Source organism: Takifugu flavidus, chromosome 7 (assembly GCF_003711565.1).
Source record: "Takifugu flavidus isolate HTHZ2018 chromosome 7, ASM371156v2, whole genome shotgun sequence".
Taxonomy (NCBI): domain Eukaryota; kingdom Metazoa; phylum Chordata; class Actinopteri; order Tetraodontiformes; family Tetraodontidae; genus Takifugu; species Takifugu flavidus.
The window spans coordinates 8,673,966-8,694,855 of NC_079526.1; the positions used below are offsets into that span (position 1 = coordinate 8,673,966).

The following is a 20,890-nucleotide window of genomic DNA, read 5'->3' on the forward strand; positions in this document are numbered from 1 at the left end:
TTATTCATGTCTAGATGAAGCTGGGATAATCCCAGTTCAGGAGCGTCCACACATGGGCACTTCCTTGGATGGGGTGACAAAGGGGACAACTATCATAGAATATTGCTCATTGCTTCATAATGGCTGGTTTGGGGTGAGAAAAACAAAATCTAAACGTTGCCCCAGTTGTTAAATTCATATTTTCATCTATTAGGAACCAGCGAAGTGCTAATTTCCTTTCTAGGCACGATGATGTAATTGATGTCAAAGCCCGTTATCTTTACCGGTCCATATTAAAACAGAGGCCATTGATGACGTGTGTGCCAGGCCTGACCCAATTCCTGGCGGCTATATGACGCTCCGAGCTTTAAATAATCTAAGGAACAGGCAGCCTGGGTGACTTCTGACCAGAAAGAGGCCTCCAGGACAGAACCTTCCTCTTCCTCTTCCTCCTGCTGCTGAGTCCTCACCACACCAACGTGAAACATTTCACCTCTTTTCCGCAGGTGGAGGGAAAAATTAAGGTATACTTAAAGGTATAATATTTTTAGGCATCATTGTTGCATAGAGGAGGCAAACACTAAGGATGTATTTAATTTAGTAGATTTATGGTTATTTACGTGACTTTTTTTTTTTTTTGAAATCGGCAATCAGATTGAAAAAACAAAACATGGCCGACAATGGCTTTAGTGATTCATTTTTGATATTTCTCTGCTCACATTATCCTCATAAGTCCTTTAAATAGCCTGATAGTACCGGCAGTTAAAGAATACACATGTGTATTATAACGTGCGCTTTTAAAACAGTCCCTAGTTACGAATTAACAATGTGTTGAATATATTCTGATTAACCTGAACTCAAATAGCTACAGTGTCTTTATTTTTACTCGGGTTTAAATGGTTAATGACTTGATTACTGTTAGCAATAATGTCCAAAATCCAAAAAAAGAAATAAAACCATGTACTAAAGTGCATTTAAAAATTATGAAAAGCCAATAAAATCCACCAACAAGCAAGTTACTTGTCTTTAAATTATAACCAGGTTAACAGGTATTGGTGTGGAACAGGCACCACCAGCACAGCCGTTAACGCAGATAATCAGGCTTTGACCTTTGACCCCTGCTGCCTTTCCCCCTCCCCACATATTGCAATCCACATCAAACGGAACATGTTTTATTATCATCGTTTGTTCCTATTTTAAATCTCTGTACAGAAGATTGCTGCCAGTCCCAGCAGAGAGCAGAGCCTCACCCATGACCAGAACAAGTGACGGATGATCAAGCCTCAATTCAGGCTCCGTCTCCTGGGACCAAGACAAATACCAGGCTTAAACCCGATGACATCTTTAATTTGGTCTTTGTGACATGATAACAATCCTGAACAAAGGAGGTCTCGTTTATAACTGCGGCGCATCGGCGTTGTTCTATAATAGATAACCGACAATCACGTCCTGTTAATTGATGATTGAGTTACACGCAAGTAAACAGAACAAGAAACCGCACGTGTGAAATAATCATCTGTACCTGCTGAAGAGAGAGACGGGGGATGGGGGGGGAGAAAACAGCGAGGAAGAATAAAAGATGGGCGCTAGTCTCAAAACCCTGATAAAGGCCGAGATGAAAGTCAAAAAGCTACTGTGCTTTAACTGTCAAGAAAGAATAAAATAGAAATCCCAGTGACATCTGCAGCATATCGCCGAGACGCATCTCAACCGAATTCTCCACTACATTTGCAGCCAAATCCTCTAGTGTTTGTCTCGCTAAGCCGTGTGTCCATGACATATTGCTACAAGCAGATTTGACTGATCTGTGATTAAGTCCTGGATAAATCTGAAAATGCAAATCAATATAGCGAAGGGACCAATCTGGCTGGTGCCAGGACACTCTGTCCCTCTGTCCCTCTGTCCCAGAGTTAAAACTGCTCTTGTCCACGCTCGGCACCACAGCTGATGTGGATGTGGTTCGGGCCCGGACGCTCATCTGAGGCGGTTCTGATCAAGAGGATGACAGACAGATTTCTATTGTCCTCACTAAAGGTGTATTACATCATCAATATATGTCCTGTCAGCTCTTAATGACCTGATCTACATAGAGGTCAGAGGTCATCTGTGGAATAGCTCAATTAGCTGCTTCTGCGCATGTTCGAAGGACACAACCCGCTCCACTGGCTGAAGAACAAGCTCCAAGCTGAGCAGAGTTTTGTTCCTCCCTCCCTGGGGAGCATTCTCCAACACTATGTGATCTTATTCCATTGGAGGTGTTTAGGTGACAGCTGACCGGCGATGCAAGACCGTTGGACAACGATGTCGATCAGTCGTTGGGCGCTGGACTTTTTACATCGTTTGATATTGTTTTTAACATGTCAAACTCAGAACCTTAAGATTCAATTAAATAATTATAGGTTATGAAAACAAAGGATAAGGATTTTGATTCCTTCTTGTGGTAGACTGAAGTAAGAGGAACAGGCCACTCCCACCCATTATTTTAAACAGTAAAACTAAACTTGTGTTTTAATCAAGTAACGGTCCGTCCCCATGTTTTATAGACACATGGAGCCCTTTACTTGGTGATTTAGGTGGTGATGGCAGAATTGTGCGTGGGCTCAGGCAGTAGGGCCTCATGAACCAGCGACAGCATCATCCAGTGCTTCGCTTCTGAACGTCATTATGATGTCCAAGCAAATACCCGGTCCGGGTTTGACCACTTGTGTGAACGCCGACGCCGGGCCTGGAGCCAGTCAACTGATCTCCTGCTCCAGTTTCTCTCTCAGTTTGTGGAAGGTGGGTCTCCTGCGGGGGTCCTGCTCCCAGCAGGTCCTCATCAGGGTGTACACAGCAGGGGGGCAGTCTTCTGGAGCCTCCATGCGATAACCTGCCTCCACTCCCTCCTTCACCTCCTTGAGAGACTACAAGAGCAGAAGGAACAGAGAGCAGAGCAGCTCTGAGTTTGTGCTGACTGGAATTTCAGGGCCAGTGTTGGAAATCTAGTTGCAACTGGGTGTGAGGAAAGAAACCCCAATAACACGAACACAAAGATCTGTCCTAAGAGTGAAAACCTACAGCAGGAGAGATATTTCCACAGCAGAAACAAGAACAAGTGCTTCCGATGCAGACGTTTATATGACAATTAACACTTTGAATCTCGACCTCTTACATTCAAACCAGAAGCATGTCCATGCATATTATGTTATATATTGGATTATTTAAAATCTTCCCCATTGAACCTTTCAACAAAAAACTAAATATGAACGCTTTTCTCATCTTTGTACTTCTATCTTCATGAGGACTTTCATAGAAAGAATGCATTCCTTAGCCCCTCACCCAAACCAAATGTCTATCTCCAACTCTACCCTTGATCGAACCCCAGTTCTGAACTTAAAACCAAGTCTTAACCCACAAGTAGATATTTGAAATTAATGAGACAAGACAAAACATCCTCACTTTGCTTGTAGAGATGTGTATCCTGGTCCTCAATCTTTACACACACACACACGCACATGCACACGCACGCACGCACACACACACACCACACCACACACACACACACACCACACACACGCACACGCACACACACACACACACCCCACACACACACACCACACCCACACACACACACACCCCACACACACACACAACACACACACACACACACACACACCACACACACACACACACACACACACACAACCTAAACAGGCTGTAATTGCCAAATAATCAGCACTTAAAGGGACACCGGCTGAATTAACGTACAAATGACACACCTTAATGCTGAGTGGCTCTAATTATCCCTTTGATTAAAGCTGCCTCATCATCAGACATCAATCCTCGACGGCCTGCTCTTGAAGATGCAAATCACGTCTGCACTCGGGAAGAAGGGATTAACCAAAACAGATTATGACAAGCAGATCTGTGTGCACGTAGTTTGGTCCTCTACCCTGACTGGGTCTCTGTATGAAGACAAAATCGGGTCCCTCTGCTTTAGCCTGTTAGTAGCCGCTTAAATGTAGGTGTAGGTGGTAAGGTAAAGATTACCTTCCTCTTACCAACAACAGAATAAATTATCAAGCAGATTAAGGTTTTACTGAGACCAATAAGATTATTTCTACGGGTTATCTCATCACAAGTCCAGCAACAGTCTAGATACCACCAACATGCCACTACTAAGTTGGCTTCCTGCTCAGACACAGTACGTCAATCCAGATAATCGTCTTGTGGTGAATCTTGACCGAGAAGCCTTTCCGATACGTCACCTGTGACTAGCCCGGGAAGTTAAATCCAAACTTAAAAAGTTGCATAACAAAGTTTTTCCTGTTTGATTCGGGGAAAGGAAGTCTTAGCTTCCTGGTTCTTTAAGATCACAGGAACTCGGAGGGGTAAAAATGGTTTGTCATTTCGGCCTTGTTCAGGTAGATGGGCTAAAGTCCCCAGACGGGAGAATGCTGACAGCATATCTAATGGTGCATATGTCACCTTCTCTGGCACACACACACACACACACACACACACACACAACACAACAGACATATAGAGACAAAACAAAACAAGCTACAGTAACATATGTTGGCTCCATACGCACCATCTTAGGGTACGGTTGACGACCATAAGAGAAGATCTCCCACAGCAGAATGCCATAGCTCCAGACATCAGACTTTGTAGACAATTTCTTCATCATGGGCACAAAAACAAACAAAATCCAATGTAAACCAATATTAAAACTGAGCATCATAAAGATGTGGTAACAGGTGGTGGAGAACCTGGCCGATCCAGCTGCTCACAACAAACCTCTTTCTTGAGAGCTTCTGGGGCCGTCCATTTGACTGGCAGTTTGGCATCATCTGACACCTTTGAGTCCGCCTTAGTCAGGCCAAAATCGCTGACCTTTGCCACAATGTCGTCAGAGACCAGCACGTTACGAGCTGCCAAATCTCTGTGAACCAGCTTCTTGGACTCCAGGTACTCCATCCCTTCACACACGTCGCTAAGAAAACACACACCAGCCGTTATCACACAGTCTGATGAGTTATTAAATTCAATTTGCGTGTGAAATTCACAAATGAACCCACAGGGCAAAGCGCAGCAGCTGAAGTGTTGGGACAAGGGAACGTCCCCTGGTCCTGAGAAAGTTAACCAGGTTTCCCTGAAACACAATCAACACAGACATGAGCGTGTATCAGTGTGTTCCCCAGGAGGATGAGCAGAGTTTCACAATCATAGAAGTTCCCAATGATAAGAAGGAATATGAGTCACAAAGTTGGTTCCGCTCTGAGTAAAAATAAAAGCATCAGATGAACCTCAAAATGATGGACAAAACCACAAAATATCATATTTGGTTTTGTCTAAAGAGGGCAGAGCTTTGTGCCACAACCAAGAACAAACTCTCAGGTTCCACAAAGTTTTGTGTGTTCACTGCACCTTTTTCATCAGCTCCGTGATGATATGCAGCCCTTTGTGAGCAATGACCCCGAGCAGCCGCACCAGGTTTTTGTGCTGCAGCTTCCTGAAAAAGAGCAAAGAACACTGAATTTCACGTCACATCGGTTTCTGGAACAGAAAAGTTCAGCGTACTCACGTCATGACTGCAGTTTCCAGCAGGAAGGCCTGAGCTGTGACATCACATTTGATGATCTTTACTGCCACCTGCTGGCCGATATACTCTCCTTCATAAACAGCTGTAATGCAGAATAAGCAGCTTTTGTCAAGGCAACAATAACATTATAATAATACTGAATAAAATTGAAGATCACCTCCAAACTCGCCATCTCCAATTTTCTCTCCAAGCTGAAGCTTTTTAATATCCAGCAGCCATCCGTCTGGAGAGACAGAGAAGTGTTTTTAACATCGCTGCTGAGAAGTGGAAAAAGTCCATAACATTGTCCTGAGGTCTCACTTTTAGACAGCTCCAGTTCAGCTGACTTGGCTCCTTGTTTTGGTTTTGGTTTTAGAAGAGTTGTAGCAATGGAGCCTTTGTTCTTGGAATAAAACTGGACAAAAGGAAACAACAACACTCACTAACCACGTCTAATTCCTGATCATAAACATTGTTTCCCTTTGGCATGACTACAAGGACACACTATAAAATCAATAAAATTCTTCTTCTTCTCATTGTTCTGTCCTGCCCCCAACCCCAAAACTGCTCGGCCATGACACCTCTGTGGCTCACTGATAAGCTACATTTTGTCATCCTTGGCTGAACACAGACCAGGAATAGGTTGTGGTTAAGCAGTTTTCCTGTGACAACTGGCCCTATTCTCACACATCAAAGACCAGTATATTTTTACTGGTGTGAGACACACAGACAGAACACACAATAACTGCTCTGCCATTGTGTTATGTACATTTAGCAATGAGGAGTTTGAAGATCCTGACCTTTTTTTTTTTTTTACAGTCGGAATGAGGCCCAGGCTCATAGTGGAGTTATTTACCGTCCTACCCTGAATTAACTTTGGTTGACCAAATGGACTTCTTTGCTACAGTATGGGGTGAGGAGGTATTTTAACTTTATTTTTTGAAACACTTTTAATATTTGGATATATAATAAGTCCATGAGGATGAGCCCCAAGACAGCAACAGTGAGCTGAATGTCGTACCTCCACCATGTCAATGAGGTTGTAGAAATGCTGCTTGTTGTCAATGGTGAGCTTGTTATCTTGATAAATAATCCTGTAATGGATGACGTCGCCCGAGAAACTGACGCACAGGACGTAGTCGCCGGGGTGACGAATGGACTCTCTGACCAGAAACAGGCCATCTTCAGCTGGCTGCAGCTTACATGCCGCCTCAGGTCCAGAGATCTTCCCATGAAACCAGCTACAGTGACAAACAGCAAAGAAGTGTGTGAAATAATCTATTTATACATATTAGATGGGAAAAAATGACTGATCAACTATAGTAGTTCCGCAAAATTGTTTTGTTGCACATCCGTACTCTGTGCTCATGATGCTTTGTCATGAGCACAAGATTAGAATTTCCTCCTGCTGACAAAAACACACCCACACAGTTTCTGGCATTGACACACAGCAACATGACATACGGCATGAGGCTGAGGCTGGGAACCACCCGTAGTGCGTGGCGTTCACGAACATTCGCAGAGTTTATGAGCCCTTCCTCTCCTGTCGTGTTATGTTTGGCTCTGTAATATCCTTTCTTCTGAAAAAGGAGAGTGATAAAAGTCTGTCAAATGTGGAAAAATAATAATTCTCTCTATTGAATAGCTGTGATATTACAATAAAAATCTGACGCTACCTCACTCTCGTCCAAGATGGTAAGGATTTCTCCTTTGCTGTAGGCCAGTTCTCCTGATTTGGGCTTGGTGTGGTGCCGCTTGGCCACACACTGAGTCCCGGCAGACCAGCTCATCTGCAAAGACAGAGCACCTCTGAAGTCCCTGTGCACTCGTTTCTCATTCAAACAGGAATCGTCAACTCAACGGAACTTATGAACTATGAATTGAACTCTGGTTTGGTTCAATTGTGACATTTTATCGTTATTTTACACATCAAGTTGTTTCACGAGGTGCCAGTTTAGTAACATTTATTATATATATATATATATATGTATTCATCATATTTATTACTATTATTTATTATAGAGGACAATTATCTTGCATTAACTACTATAAATGGGGAAAATAGAAAACTCCTTTAAATTACCTTCACTTGGAGTCGTCAGCGTATTAAATTCCCTGGATCCAGGTTTCGAGCTTTGCCACAAAGTCAGAGAATATCACGGGTAAAATGCCTGTAAATGACCAGAAAAATCTGCACGGTATTTAAAGAATACTCACTACTTTTGTTTCAATTTTAAACTGCAGACTGTAAAGACGAGGCAGTGCTGGGAACCTGTGACAGAACTGCTGCTCTACTCACTTTGACTGAAAATAACGCTAAAGTCCATTAATGGAAGAAGCAGGACAGCGTGATCACTCTAGTTTCTGGTCCACATGAATGTTTCAGTACCTGCAGCTCTCTGGGTAGACTCTTCAGGACAGGAGATGTTTCAGAAAACCCTCAGAAAGAACCAGCACTAGAAACCATCCTGGGGATCCACCACATTTATACAGACAACAGCCCAGCAGGAACGCACTTCCTCGATATCGTCTCAGCTCAGACGCTCGGCGGCTGCTGTGTGGCGTCTGACATCAGTCTGCTACGACACTTCCTCAATACTTGGGAATGTCATTTACATTTCATGAGGTGACGCAAGTGGCAGTTCCGACGGCTGCTCCTGCCGCTGAGGGATTGGTGGGGTTTTTTTGGTTTTGTTTTTTACAAGTGGGGAGAGAACGGCTAAAAAGAGCAGATGCAAAGCAAAATGGCTTAAGAGTGTCTTTTAATATGTCCTCGCTTTGAGGCAACACTACAAACACATTCAAACGATGGGACAGCAATGCTCGCACCTTCCATCTCTCGTACAAAAGAGATTGCGACCTCCTTCAGAAATAAAAGAAGCAGAACTTAAGAGTAAAACAAAACTCAAACTAAAAACGAGTTGCTCACACTTGAGCCGGCTGTGCTCTTTCCTGTCCCATGTGTTGGTGACGCCGCGATATCAACTCAAAAGTTCCCCCGTAATGTCTGCTGCAACAGACGACTTGACGCAGGCACAAAGAAGAAGGTGGAACGCCTACTGGACTTACAGTAGTTCATCAGTTGTATATTCTCTCTCCTGCTAAACAAAAACGAGAATTAATTATATTAATATTGAATTTATGGCTGCTTACAGCAACATTGTCATTCCTTAAGTGCTTAATTCCGTCCACATGCGACAGGCTGTGCGACTGCCTCCAGATTCTGACCAAATCGCTCGTCAGTCTCAGTGCAGGTTAGTTTTATTTCTTAAGGAACTGTTTTTTCCAAAGAGAGGGTCTTTCAGCTGTGGCGTGGGTGTTTTGAGAACGGGTGTGGTATATAAGAAGACCTGCGAGGACCTTTTTTCAACCTCACCACTTCCTGACTAAAGGCCTGAACAGGTACCACCATGAGTGGGTGGAAAGGGAGTTTCTCCCACGGTGAAAACTTGATTGACAGAATCTGTATCTTTCTGAGGTTTATAGACACTAAAATTGCGAGACATACCTATGAATGAGAGGAAATTGCAGCACCAGTACTCAGACTTCAGTGGTGTAACACATACGGTCAGTTATAATGTACTGTGTGTGTAGCTGCATGTTAGGATTGTTCCGAGTTCTTTTTTCTTAACTGGGACATTCTACCAGTCTCTTTAATAAAGTGGGTTGAAGCGGCGGTCAAGCAGAGTCTGCTTCTTCCTTTTTGTCTTTCTTGCCCTCCCCCTCTCCTTCGCCCACGTTGCTGCCGTCCAGCCGCCGTTTGCGGTTGCGAGCGCTGGCCTTGGATGTAGGCAGAGGCTCCATGCCAAGGATCTTGTGGATCTGTCGGAAGGCAAGCTGCCGCAGAGCTTGCTGCAAATGGAGGAGGAAGAGAAACGGGCTTCAGTACGGATGGATGCATTTTGGACAAATTAGAACAAAATGTGCAGGCAGAAACCGAGGAGATCGGGGCTGCAGTTGCCATTTCCTCTTTTGTTGCCTTGTACAGTTGTCATTGAGCAGACACCCCACACACACACGCACACGCACACATTTCCGTCTTTACTCACAGTCGATATAAACAGCAGCACTTTGGTTACCTGTGCATCCACAGTTATTTCCTCTCTGTCTTGAGGCACCATGTTGTCCAAAGCATCAGTGGGTTCTTTCTCACAGGGGTCCATTAGACCGGGTCCGTCTGAGGGAGGAAACACTTTAAAGTAAGCTTCCTTAACTTTAGCATTTTGGAAGAGTATTTTTTGGCCCTGCCTGTTCTATCAGATGGTCTTCAGGACTGTACAGGAGTTAGACCTTATTTAGCTTAAAGGCCCACTTTGCTTTAAATTTCCATATTTCCTGTTGAGTTCCCATGGACCTTGGATGGATTACAAACCTTTTTATAACCACATTCCTGTTTTGTCTTTACTTATTCATATATATTCAGTCTGAATTTTATAGGCATACAAGAGGATATTTTTAGGATAACTGCACTTCAACATGCACATTTGTTCAACCTGATAGGAGGATGCCTGTAGAAATGCATTCCAGGACTCTCCGCAAGGCCTCTCCTGGGCTTAGTGGACCTGCAGCGCTGCTGATCACTTTCTCCACCAGCAGCTCCATTGCCTACACAACAACAAAACTTTACTCAACAGTGCTACAAAAAACGGTCACAGTGACCGTTGCCCACACTTCTGCAATCTGGTTAAACTGATCTTTCTCATTCTAATTTAATGAATAGGCTGCTAGTTGTCAGAAATCTGCCATTTTCACATTTGTTAGGGTTTATCAGATTTGTAGGGGAGATTTATCAGACAGACACCTATCTGGAGCCACGCCTGACCGACAGTTAGACAGACAGTTGTAGTTATTTACCCAGCCAGACATCTTTGTCCAGGTGGAGACCCGCTGACACAGATCCCTCAGCACCCGAATGATGATCACGCAGGACTGCAACCCGTTGGCACGAGCCTTCAGAAGGATGGGACGTTAACAGGAAAAACTCAAGACTTCTACTTCACAATGACTGAAGCGATTTAACTGAGGACTTTAAATGACCTGGAACCATTTGGCGTGGCGGAGGGCAGCCAGGTACTCCAGACATTTCTTCTTATTCAGCAGATCAGGAGGATCTATCTCAGGTTCAGGTTCTGAAGGGGAAAATATACAATCAAACTCTACAAGATGTTAAAATACAGTGTGTTTGCTGTGGACGTTGACACACTAATAGAAAAATAAAGAGAATAACATTTAAATGTATCTCATGGGTTCAGACACATCTTCAGAGACACTCTTTGGCTTGAGTATAATAATCATAGAAAAAAATGAAGATGCTTAAAAAGGATCAGAAAATACAATGAGCTCAAAACAAGCGTCACTAATTTCTATCCCCAATTTTTCAAAGGGAAATAAAATACAAAAAAATTGGTTTGATTTTATTGAATGTGCACAAGAACAGGGAACATTCTCAGGAACTCTCCACAAGCTGTGAGTAAAAAATAATCATAACGGCTATTTTTAGACCTTTCATTAACTTTCTGCTCTGGATTTCCTCTTCTTTGTGCTAGATCCAGACTGAAAGGTGTTTAGTAGGGAACCTCTGCTGAAATCATTTCAAGTTAAAACAAAATTTGAGCATTTAAACTTTTTCTGGTCATGAACGGCTTTCACTGGTCCTCTAAGGTTACAGTTAATTACAGAATCAAACTTGTCATCTGTCAGATTGAGACTTTCAATATCACCAGAGGAGAAACCATGAAAACAGGTCCAGAATGTCTATGGATGAATACTGCCTGTGTAGATTCTCAGTGTTCCTGTGGGCAGACAGCTGATCAGCCTCTCAGACGAGAGATGAAACGTGTTCATTAACCTAAAGGATGTCCAGCCTTCGACTAAACGCTGTAGATGAATAGAGAGGATTAGCCATATTAATAGCAACAAACAGATGACGAGCAATATCAGACCCAAAAACGGAACTTTTAGATTGTTAGTGGGACCCTTAATGTCTGTTTGTTAGAAACACTTTCATGTGTAAAAATGGTTCAACATTACAGGTTTTTAGAGATGCTACAATGTTTTAATCCTTCGCCGTTGTTACACCTCTGTCAGAAGGTCAACAGGCTAAAAGGTTTCCTTTTCAATGTTGATGTATCTTGTAACTCAAAGTTTAACCCCAATGAAGCCACTTTTAGAACAATAGAAATCTATAGACAACAGGGAAGGCGGATCCAGAGTAAAGGGAAGTGTCAAGGTACACATGGTAAGAACGGCTTAAAATGGGAGGACTGAACACTATATATATTAACAGTTTCTGGGTGGGGTCCAGTTTTAATAAACTTTCAAACACAAATGCAAATGGAAACACAGAGCCACATTTTTTAGACCCCAAAGTATCAAAATTCTAGAGAGCTGTGGACAATAAACCGACCCATTGTTGCATGATAAAAGACTTTTCCTCTCCTTAGTGGGGTGAGAGATCTGATACTTGTGGAGGTGTGCTGATACAGAAACTCTGATCAGCAAACCCCAACAATATCAGAAAATAAAGAGACAGAGGCCACAGAAAACATTTTTACCATGTTTTCCAAATGGGAAACGACAGAATGAATTACTGACCACCGGCACAAGACTTTCTACAACACAATGATCCTGGAAATTACCTTTAATGTTGGATGGTGAGAGAAAGAATGATGATGATGATGTACATCCCAGCATGAAACACATCATCTGTTTTAATTCCAGTAGTGATCATTGTGTGGCAATAAAATGACACTCCAATGCCGTTGCTGATAATGCCTTGGCACAACAACAGGGATGAGAAAGAATGGGGTGGGGAGTCGCTGGACCTCAAAACCCCCTCCTTGGCAAAAGTGCAAGCTAAACTTAGCTTAAGGCTATAAACTGAGAATAATTGTTGAAATATTAACATCTGAGGCTCATTTATCTCATCCCTGGGCATTATCGGAACATTACTCATTGACAATGTCATATCATTATAATACTTTCCAAAGATTTCATCTGTGTGTGTGTGCGTGTGTGTTCACCAGATAAACACACACCCTGATGGCACAGAAAGGTCGGAGAGCCCGGCTTTTGATCCCCATGTTGTCAAAAATAAATAAAGAAATCGGGGACTAGTTTAAGTGCAAAAAAGGGGGAAATGAAAGATAAATGAGTTAAATATTACTTAAGGAGTTAAATAATGAAAAAATAAACGTGGGCTTGGTTAAAAGTCCCACTCTGAGTAATTCGAAAGCAGCTCAGCCTTAAATTTAGGCCACTACTGAGGTAAAAGAGGAAAAAGAGGGATAATTATACAAGTGCATTACACACATTGCTGACATCCAGTTGTCTGGTACTGAAAGCTTTGGCTTCTCTAACCTTTCTCAGCCGCTTTTCCTCCTGCCTGCTTGTCCTTCTCAGCAGCAGTGTCCTCCCTCATCAGCGGCGAGGTGAGAGAAATGGTCACCTGCATTTTGGGCTCCTTGCTTGATAATATCACGATGTTGGCCTCTTCAGGGTGAGCCTGCACCTCATACTGATCTTCAGAAAATGTCTGCCGGTTAAAAGGACACTTGGAATTACTCACTACAGAGGAGGAGGGGTGGTGGGGCAAATAGCAGCCGTGTATGGCAGAGGTTTCAAGGCATTTATTTAGTTATTTACTCAACCCTGATTTGACAAATTTGTTTCCCTTACGCTGGCTGGTGCCTTACATGTACCGTATGTTTATTTAATGGTGGATATATTCCTCCTCATTTTGAACTTGGTGTGGCAGTTTACCAGGTAAAGCCCCATCTCACTCTGTAGGATTCAGGTGTCATAACCAGGCAGTGAATCTAAAGATCAGTCAACAGCAACCTTGAGTAAAACATTAGAACTAAAGCAGGAGGGAGGAAGAGTTTGGAATTACAACACAGCCATTAAGTGCTCTCAGTTCTGTTCACTTAGATTTAAATGTCACAGAATAGTTGTATTCTCTTCTCCAAATGACAGATTGTTGATTTGTAAATACAGATAACCTGTTCCAAAGACCAAAAGCACACATTTCCATGAGTTTAACACAGCCGGGAGGACATTTATTTAATTAAAACAGTCAAATTACTAATACACATCTGGTGATCAAACAGCTTAGTAGTATCTGGCTGTGCGGGATAATTTCACACATTTCTGTAAAATCTAACTGTGAAATATGTGATTTAAAAAAAGACTAGTTTCCTCAGTAGATAGAATAATTACAGCTGAAAAGATATTACACAAATTCGGGGGAAGTGGGCAGATTGTGTTTTTCTCATGTGACAAAACAGTGTGTGGTTCTGTACTTGTGACGGGGGAAAAAAAAAATAAAAATAACCTCAAAGGCCTTGTGATTAATAGTTCCTACCTCCAGCTCCTTGGGCAGCTGTGTAGCGATGCTCTTAAGTAAAGAAACAGTGGGTTTCTTTGCAGTCAGCAAGATGAGCTGCACATTTCTGTCTCCACGGAGCAGCAGGCCTTTGGCGAGAATGCCTACCCTCATCACTCCTTTCAGCACCCGCGCTGAGCTCTCAGTACTGCCCAGAAAGACAAAACAAAAGACAGGAAGGGCTGACATTACAACAGCTCAGCATAAGCAAGCGTTTCCTCCACTTTTACATGTGCGGAACATTGCAGTGAAGACTCAAAAATGCAGCCACTGCCACAATTTCTACTGGTGTTTGTGGGACTTTACACAAATTTGATTTCCACATTATTAACCTGCCACTAAAGATAAACAGAGGTGAAAAGAGAGGGTTAAAAAAAAATCTCTATGCATTGAAAATGAAAATATGCTTCCAAAAGAGTGAACAGAGAGTTGGTTAATTGACTCAAGGTTCACATCTGACATGACAGGATATCAAAAGCAGTTGGGTGGTGACCAGTTAAGCTCTCGTGTTGGCTTGTTTTTACTGCAGAGCAAAGAACAAATATTATAAAACCGGAAAATACGTCAGACCTTTGCCACCTGGACTTAAGTAAGCAAATATGCAAGAGCCTCCTATTTGATAATCCTATTACTATATGGGTGAATATCTGACTGCTGCCAACAAGTTAGTTAACCCAAACTGGTGCAATAATTAGCTTGTCATCGAGTATGAGTGTTTTTGGGGGGTGAATTTTATCTGGCCAGGCAGTGTATGTTCAACTTTATCCTTTATCTTTTTTACCCTTTATCATTGTCTTCAGTAGCAGCTTGTGTGTCCTTATCCAGCAAGGAGTCTGACACCAGTTTGAGAGCTCTCTCAGTGTGGGAGACAATCCTCTGAACAGCCTGTAGCTCTTCCTCAACAGGGTAGATGGTGGAGTGTTTAGCCATGATGTGTCGATCGTCAGGAGAGTCTGGCCGACGCACACACGCCTGGGAGCGGGACCATAAAGTCATTGATAAGGCTTAGTATTGAGCCTCAGTCTAGACAGTATTAGAACTTTAATAAAGACTCACCAGCAGAGGGGGCACTGGCATGCCAGGGCGGCTCATCAGTGGCAGAGGAGCCATTCTGCGTCTCTGTTCACCCCAGTATATTTGCTCCTCCTCCATCCTCCTCCAGTACATGTCTTCCTCATATCTCCTGTATGGGACAAGGTGTATTCAATGCTTTGGTGATATTTGCTGTTGATTGAGGTGTCACATTTTGCTCTTGTGGAATATTCTTCTGTTCATCTCTCTACAGTTCTGACCTCATTTCCATGTGCCAGCGCTGCTCATCATCTCTCTGCCTCTTGAGCACTGCTTTCTGTTTCTGCTTCTTCAGCTTGTTCTCCTGCAGTTTTCTTACTCGGTTACTGGGCTTGATCTCCACGGGAAGCTCTGGATTCACCTTTTTCTAAAGAGACAGAATTTTAAAAAATAATTGAAAGACTGAACTCAAAATCAGTAGCAACAAGGTAAAGAAGATCAATGGATTTTATTTTAATAAAGTTAAATGTGAATTTTAATGTATCTAAATTCTGTCAAAATGCTAAATTGACCTTTTTTATTGAGTGTAAACTAGTACTAAGCACTGAATAGTGCAAAGCTGTCGATAGCCCTGCATTCCCACAATAATCCACAGGAGGCCGCCACAGCTCTGACTAAAGTTCAGTTTATTTTCCTGCTGAAAATTGCAATAAAGGAATAGCAATTGCTTTCATTTCAATTAACAAATTTAAATTAATTTGAATAATATGATTAGAACTCATCACTGTTAACTCCAAATAATAATGACAGAAACTGGTGTAATGAAGCAAAATGCATGCAGAAAAATGTATAGTCAAGTGTTGGTGCACCTAAACGGAAGTTAGGCAAACCAGTGACACCAGTGTCCCAGTAATGAGCATTTCGGTAGCTTAGAGCCAGGTTAGAACAATGTCTTAAAAACCAAAACCCTGCACCAATATCCAAACCCTGCTATAATTTTTGTCAAGATAACTCAGAAAAGACAGGAGCTCAGTGATGCTCCAACATTCTTACTTTGTACTGGAGCCTGTGCCTTCTTCCTTTCAGGTGCATGTCTTTTGCATTGGGGTCATTGAAGCTGCACTCACACAGTTTACAGTGGAATCTAATCACTTTGCCGTCATCATTTCGGACCTAAAAACAAAGACAATTATGGCTAATAAGTGAACTGAAACCTGCAGAATTGATCTGATCTTTTTGACTGGCTTTCGGTTCCATATTCTATTTTTCTTCTCCAGTGTACCGTACCTCTTCAACATAGTCATGTCCAACTGGCTGGATGTCTCCTTGACCTCCAGACACATCACTGTCCTCATTGTCACTCAGAGAATCCACCTTCTGGGGAGGCTGCAGCGTAAGCACCTCCACCTTTGACACCGCTGACGCTGCTGTTGTTGCAGCTGCTGCTGGGGTCACTGGACCAGCAGGAGCACAGACAGGCTTGGTGGCTACAAATCAGAAAGGACACCACAAACAAAGCAGCAGGAAATTAACATATATTACTAATTGATTTTTTTTTTTTTTATGCCTGGTGAAGAAACCACAAAGCTCAACAGTGACAGTAATAGACACAACACAAACGATGACACTTACAAATGCCAGTTATTCTGGAAGGAGCTGATTTCTTAACAGGTGCTGCAGCTGTTTTGACTGGGTTACTAACAGACGCTTGTTTGGATGCTGTAGCAGAACTGGAGCTGGTCGATACAGGAGAAGCTGTAGAACTGGCAGCCGTAGGTTTTCCCACCGTCGCCATTGAGAGGACTGGATTTGCGTTGACCAACACTGGCTCAGTGGATGGTATAGGCTTGCCTAGTTTGGTGTGAAGTTTCACCACCTGTAATTTCACAAAGGGAAATAAAACCATTCAAATCTGCTGGAACGTGAAAGTCTTTGTTCGTATGTTTGTAAGATTTGCTAGTGAACAGATTTTCTTAAAATGTGCCAAAAGAAAATTGGTGATAACCTTTTGGTGTTTGGACCCACGGATGTGTGCAGCATAGGCGTCCACCCCGGTGCAGGAAACATCACACAGCTCACAGCGTAACTGAGTCTGGATCCCTCTGGGTCCGTTTGTGGCCCCTGACTGCACCCCCGTTTTCAGTGCTGCCTCCTTCTTCTTATGCTTCTGCCCCTCAAGGTGCTCTCTGTATGTCTGATGCAGTAAATCAAATCAGTTACCATGTCACATAAAAAAGTAAGTAATTATACTGTAAAAGTAAATAGTATGACAAGCAGGTCTGATTTAACTGATTTTCTTTGCTGGAACAGAAAAAATGAAATTCATAACTTTGTAGATATAAAGAATAAAAAAACAAACACTCTTTTTGTAAATAATAATGGTGCATCACATATCTGACAATCACTAAAGCTTATTACTATAAAGCGTGTGTATAGATGTGTACCTGCGGGCCTGCGCAGCTGATCTTACAAATGTCGCAGTAATGCAGCTGAGGTTGTTTTGGGGGCCTTTTTGGCTTCTGCAGCTTGTTCTGGTGAAAAGTGGGCTTCTTGTAGGTGTTCACAGATGGAGCCGTTACCATGTTGCTGCCCGAGTTGCTCCAGGAAGAACTGGTCAGTTGTTTGAGTGGCGGCTGGACGGAGGGCTGCTGTGGTTGTGGCTGCTGAGGGGGAGGCTGCGGTTGTGCGAGGTTCTGCTGGGCAGGCTGGTAGTGGTAGGAGGGGGTGGATGTCGAAGTGTAGCCAGTTGAATCATAACTGGAGTAGTTAATGCCTGAAGGTGAGTGCAGAATGTAACAATGAGGACACCATAGAGGAGGGATAAAAGGATACTGCAGGTAGCTGCAGGGGGACTACTCTCTGAAAAATGTCAAGGCTATTTTGAGAAAGTCTTAATCTTCAAGGCTCAGAAAAAGATATAACTACCTTTACTTGCCAGTAACCATAAAGTACCACCCTGTACATCATGTAAAAAAAGCTATTTTTGCCAAGAGCTAGCTAGAAATCTGGCGTATTATGTTCTGTGATGACAATATCTAAAAGCTAATAAAGACAAACTTTTTAAAATGGAATACTAGTACGAAAAGTGCTATTTTCCTGTCTGCGTTACCCGAGTATGTTGTGGCTGAAACAGTGGATCCGAACGAGGAATCAAGATTGTAGGAGGAGATGGGGGTGGACGGTTGTTGGACACTGGTGGACACTGGGTAGATGTTGTAGCTTGTTGACACAGAGCTTGAAGGGGCAAGAGGCTTCAGAGCTGTTACCTGCCTCTGGGGAGGAGGCGGCTGGCTGTAAACAGTGGAAGGACTGGGGCTGTAGGCAGTCTTTACTCCAACTGATACTGGGAAAGTTGGGGAAGGGGAGAAATGAGGAAAAGACAACTGGAAAGGTAAATTTCTGAGGTGACACCTCAATAGTGTTTCCTTTTCACACTGGTTACTAATTCAGTTCTCACAATTCAAAGAGAAGAAATAGAAAATAAAATAATTTATTTTATTTTTTTAAAAAGGACTCACCTGTCTGGTAATAAGCCTCTGCGGGTGTCCTCTGAGCTGATGCTATGCTAGTCTGGTAGAACTGTTTATTTTCAAAGGTAGACACAGCTGCAGGGCGACCATAGCTGTAATTGTCCTGCTGATAATCATAGATATATTTTGTTCAAATGACTGCGGTAATTAAGCAGATGACTGTATAACAAATCAAAATATATAACATGAAATCAGTTGGTTCAATATCACAGCCTGTATAAAGAAAGAGGCAAAAAACATCAAAGAAGCAAAAGAAGACTGACCGTGTCCGAGTACACCTGGTACGTCTGCGGGGTGGTAGTAGGCTGAGGGGGAGCCGGGGGCTCAGGCTGCCTGTAGGCGTACTCAGGGGGGGCCTGGTGGTTCTGATAGGCAGCATAGGGGGCAGAGACCACAGGCCGCGCTGCCTGGACTGGAGCCGGAGCGTAGGATGCCGTCACTGGATGGCCAACCGCGGAGGCCTGCTGGACGCTGTAGGTGGCCGTAGAGGGATGGGAGTAGGCTGGGGGAGGCTGGGCACTGCAGGGAGCAGTGACATGAAGAGAGAATTTGCTTTAAACAAAAATCAAAAGGATGTAGCCATAAACAACAGGTTACAAGAGATAGGTCTAACCAATCTGTAAATGAACAGTCCTGACAGCAGCACCAGGAGAAATGTCCATCATTGATATTGGCGTATAAACTAAAATAACTGCACCCTAAATAAGTGGACAGAGCCATGCATGTAATATGTAGAGTACAGGAGCAGCACACACACACACACACACACACACACAAAGACAACATACTCCAGTTTTTCTAGACTGCTTCACTAAGAGTTCACTAACAGAACAATAGCATTATAGCACCGTGATGACCTCTCAAAAATACAAAAGACTTATTTGAATTACAAACATGCTGGACGTCGCATTAATTATTATCAAAAACCCCGAACATAAATCGGTTTAAAAGGTCTTAGTTCATTACTAAACATGTAACTACGTTGCAGTGACACCTTCGGAAAGCTGGATCGAAGCTAGCTAAATCCTCAACCTTTACAACCGCTGTCATCGTGCCACAAGCTGCCAGACGTTGGCTTTAATATCGACTGGGTGGACTGGTTTAGAGGAAAGCGTGTGCTGGTACCACCGGGACCCATTCCGCGCTCAACACCGGGCCGGTGCTCTGGTGTGCTGGCCTGCCAAGTCAGACAGCCGACAGTAGCTAATCGAGCTAACGGGTCGAGCTACATTTTAAGACGTCTCTCCAAATGTCACGCACTTAAAACCCCACCAGCGTCCATGACCCCGTCGAGACAGGCCAGTCAGAGACAAATGCAGCCCAAAACGCACGCTGACATCGTCTTCTGTAGGTTGGATTACCTGTACTGGGGACCGGCACCATGTGTGAAGCCGAAATAATTGCTAGCAGCCATCTTGGCATCTCCAGTCCTTCAGAGGGCAGAGAAGACCTCGCTGCGTCTCGGCTCTTCGCTCTTCTGCACTAAATACTTAATGCTTTAAGAGTGTGTTCACACCGAGTGTGTGTGATGCTGCGTGCTATTTGCACTCTCAGATTAGAGGGTAGAACGATAGACACCTCACACCTTCGACCGCCGCCATCTTGATGACGTGTGAAATCTGCGTCACCACATTTTGGAGAGAATGACCATCGGGGGGAAATAAACAAATACCATAAAAAGGTTTAAAACGGCTTCATATCACCGCATGAATCTACCAATTATAACTGGAACGTGTTACATCATAGGGCTATACTGAACAGGGTTTTGCAAACGAATAAATTTAATAATTAAACTCATATTATAAATCCTTTTTTAAAAAGAAAAAACATTTTATATTATATTTAGCAAATTCTCAGTTACAAATGTTATGACCAAGAATTTCAAGAATTATGGTAACACAAAAGAATAAATAATTTTCTTTTTGAGAAGTTGACTGTCAGAAATAGCAATTATGTAACTAATAATGATCACACATAGAAAATGTTGCTTACAAGCAAATACACGTGGCTTTTCAATTTTGGATTTATTGGAATTTTGCTTTCATCCCTGCTACTTTGGCTCATTAAGCCCAGACACAAGCAATACGTAAAAGAGAAAGTCCACGTTCATTCTTTACTGTATTAGTGAGATATTCCGTAATTGACATACTGCCCATCTGCAGGCTTGATTGACATTGACTCTCTTACTATATAATATTCCTCATCCTCTTGCTTCTCTGTTCCAGTCTCTAATTGAACCCATTAGTCAAACCCATTAATTTGCTCTTTCATCCTGCATGTTCAGCTGTTGATCCTCTTCAGTCCGCTGACAGATGTGGGGTCCCCTGCAATGTCCTTCAGAGAGGACAGAGTTCATGTTCACTTTAACCTGATTACTAATGAGGAGATGAGAGACAGACAAGTGCCGGCAGCATCTCTCTGTTA

General features: G+C 43.0%; 2 protein-coding genes across 5 annotated transcripts; both read right to left on the reverse strand.

Annotated features, from left to right (window-relative positions):
* Nucleotides 1-989: 989 nt before the first annotated feature.
* matk (megakaryocyte-associated tyrosine kinase) lies at nucleotides 990-8,145 on the reverse strand. Of its 3 annotated transcripts, XR_008951333.1 has the most exons (15): nucleotides 7,932-8,145; nucleotides 7,760-7,846; nucleotides 7,626-7,675; nucleotides 7,219-7,332; nucleotides 7,007-7,122; nucleotides 6,564-6,783; nucleotides 5,864-5,957; nucleotides 5,721-5,786; nucleotides 5,546-5,645; nucleotides 5,389-5,473; nucleotides 5,040-5,113; nucleotides 4,759-4,954; nucleotides 4,553-4,639; nucleotides 3,738-3,834; nucleotides 990-2,882 (listed from the first exon to the last, which is right to left on the reverse strand). XR_008951333.1 is itself a non-coding variant. In XM_057038102.1 (14 exons), exons 4-14 carry the CDS (start codon nucleotides 7,330-7,332, stop codon nucleotides 2,715-2,717), a joined length of 1,320 nt encoding a protein of 439 aa, XP_056894082.1. In that variant the 5' UTR covers nucleotides 7,626-7,675; nucleotides 7,760-7,846; nucleotides 7,932-8,145; the 3' UTR covers nucleotides 990-2,714. The 3 variants fall into 3 exon arrangements, 2 of the variants coding, with proteins under 2 accessions (XP_056894082.1, XP_056894083.1); XM_057038102.1 differs by lacking the exon at nucleotides 3,738-3,834; XM_057038103.1 differs by lacking the exons at nucleotides 3,738-3,834; nucleotides 7,760-7,846 and having other exon boundaries at nucleotides 7,626-7,713.
* Nucleotides 8,146-8,287: 142 nt separating this feature from the next.
* On the reverse strand, nucleotides 8,288-20,109 carry zfr2 (zinc finger RNA binding protein 2). Of its 2 annotated transcripts, none has more exons than XM_057038093.1 (19): nucleotides 19,828-20,109; nucleotides 18,730-18,985; nucleotides 18,455-18,569; nucleotides 18,046-18,279; nucleotides 17,381-17,709; nucleotides 16,942-17,130; nucleotides 16,569-16,812; nucleotides 16,224-16,423; nucleotides 15,990-16,109; nucleotides 15,218-15,363; nucleotides 14,982-15,108; nucleotides 14,707-14,897; nucleotides 13,905-14,073; nucleotides 12,902-13,076; nucleotides 10,580-10,671; nucleotides 10,397-10,492; nucleotides 10,036-10,147; nucleotides 9,622-9,719; nucleotides 8,288-9,394 (listed from the first exon to the last, which is right to left on the reverse strand). In XM_057038093.1, exons 1-19 carry the CDS (start codon nucleotides 19,878-19,880, stop codon nucleotides 9,221-9,223), a joined length of 3,120 nt encoding a protein of 1,039 aa, XP_056894073.1. In that variant the 5' UTR covers nucleotides 19,881-20,109; the 3' UTR covers nucleotides 8,288-9,220. The 2 variants fall into 2 exon arrangements, with proteins under 2 accessions (XP_056894073.1, XP_056894072.1); XM_057038092.1 differs by having other exon boundaries at nucleotides 18,455-18,572.
* Nucleotides 20,110-20,890: the final 781 nt, after the last annotated feature.

Coding starts and splice junctions, on each gene's coding strand:
- matk (XM_057038103.1), bottom strand. CDS start 7,332: ATGAGCTGGTCTGCCGGGACTCAGTGTGTGGCCAAGCGGCACCACACC. Junction 5,958..6,563: donor ACCTCATTGACATGGTGGAG/GTACGACATTCA, acceptor CCTTTTGTCCAG/TTTTATTCCAAGAACAAAGG. Junction 5,646..5,720: donor TGGAGATGGCGAGTTTGGAG/GTGATCTTCAAT, acceptor TCTGCATTACAG/CTGTTTATGAAGGAGAGTAT.
- zfr2 (XM_057038092.1), bottom strand. CDS start 19,880: ATGGCTGCTAGCAATTATTTCGGCTTCACACATGGTGCCGGTCCCCAG. Junction 15,364..15,989: donor GGCACAGGCTCCAGTACAAA/GTAAGAATGTTG, acceptor CTGTCTCTTTAG/AAAAAGGTGAATCCAGAGCT. Junction 13,077..13,904: donor AGCTGCCCAAGGAGCTGGAG/GTAGGAACTATT, acceptor TTTAACCGGCAG/ACATTTTCTGAAGATCAGTA.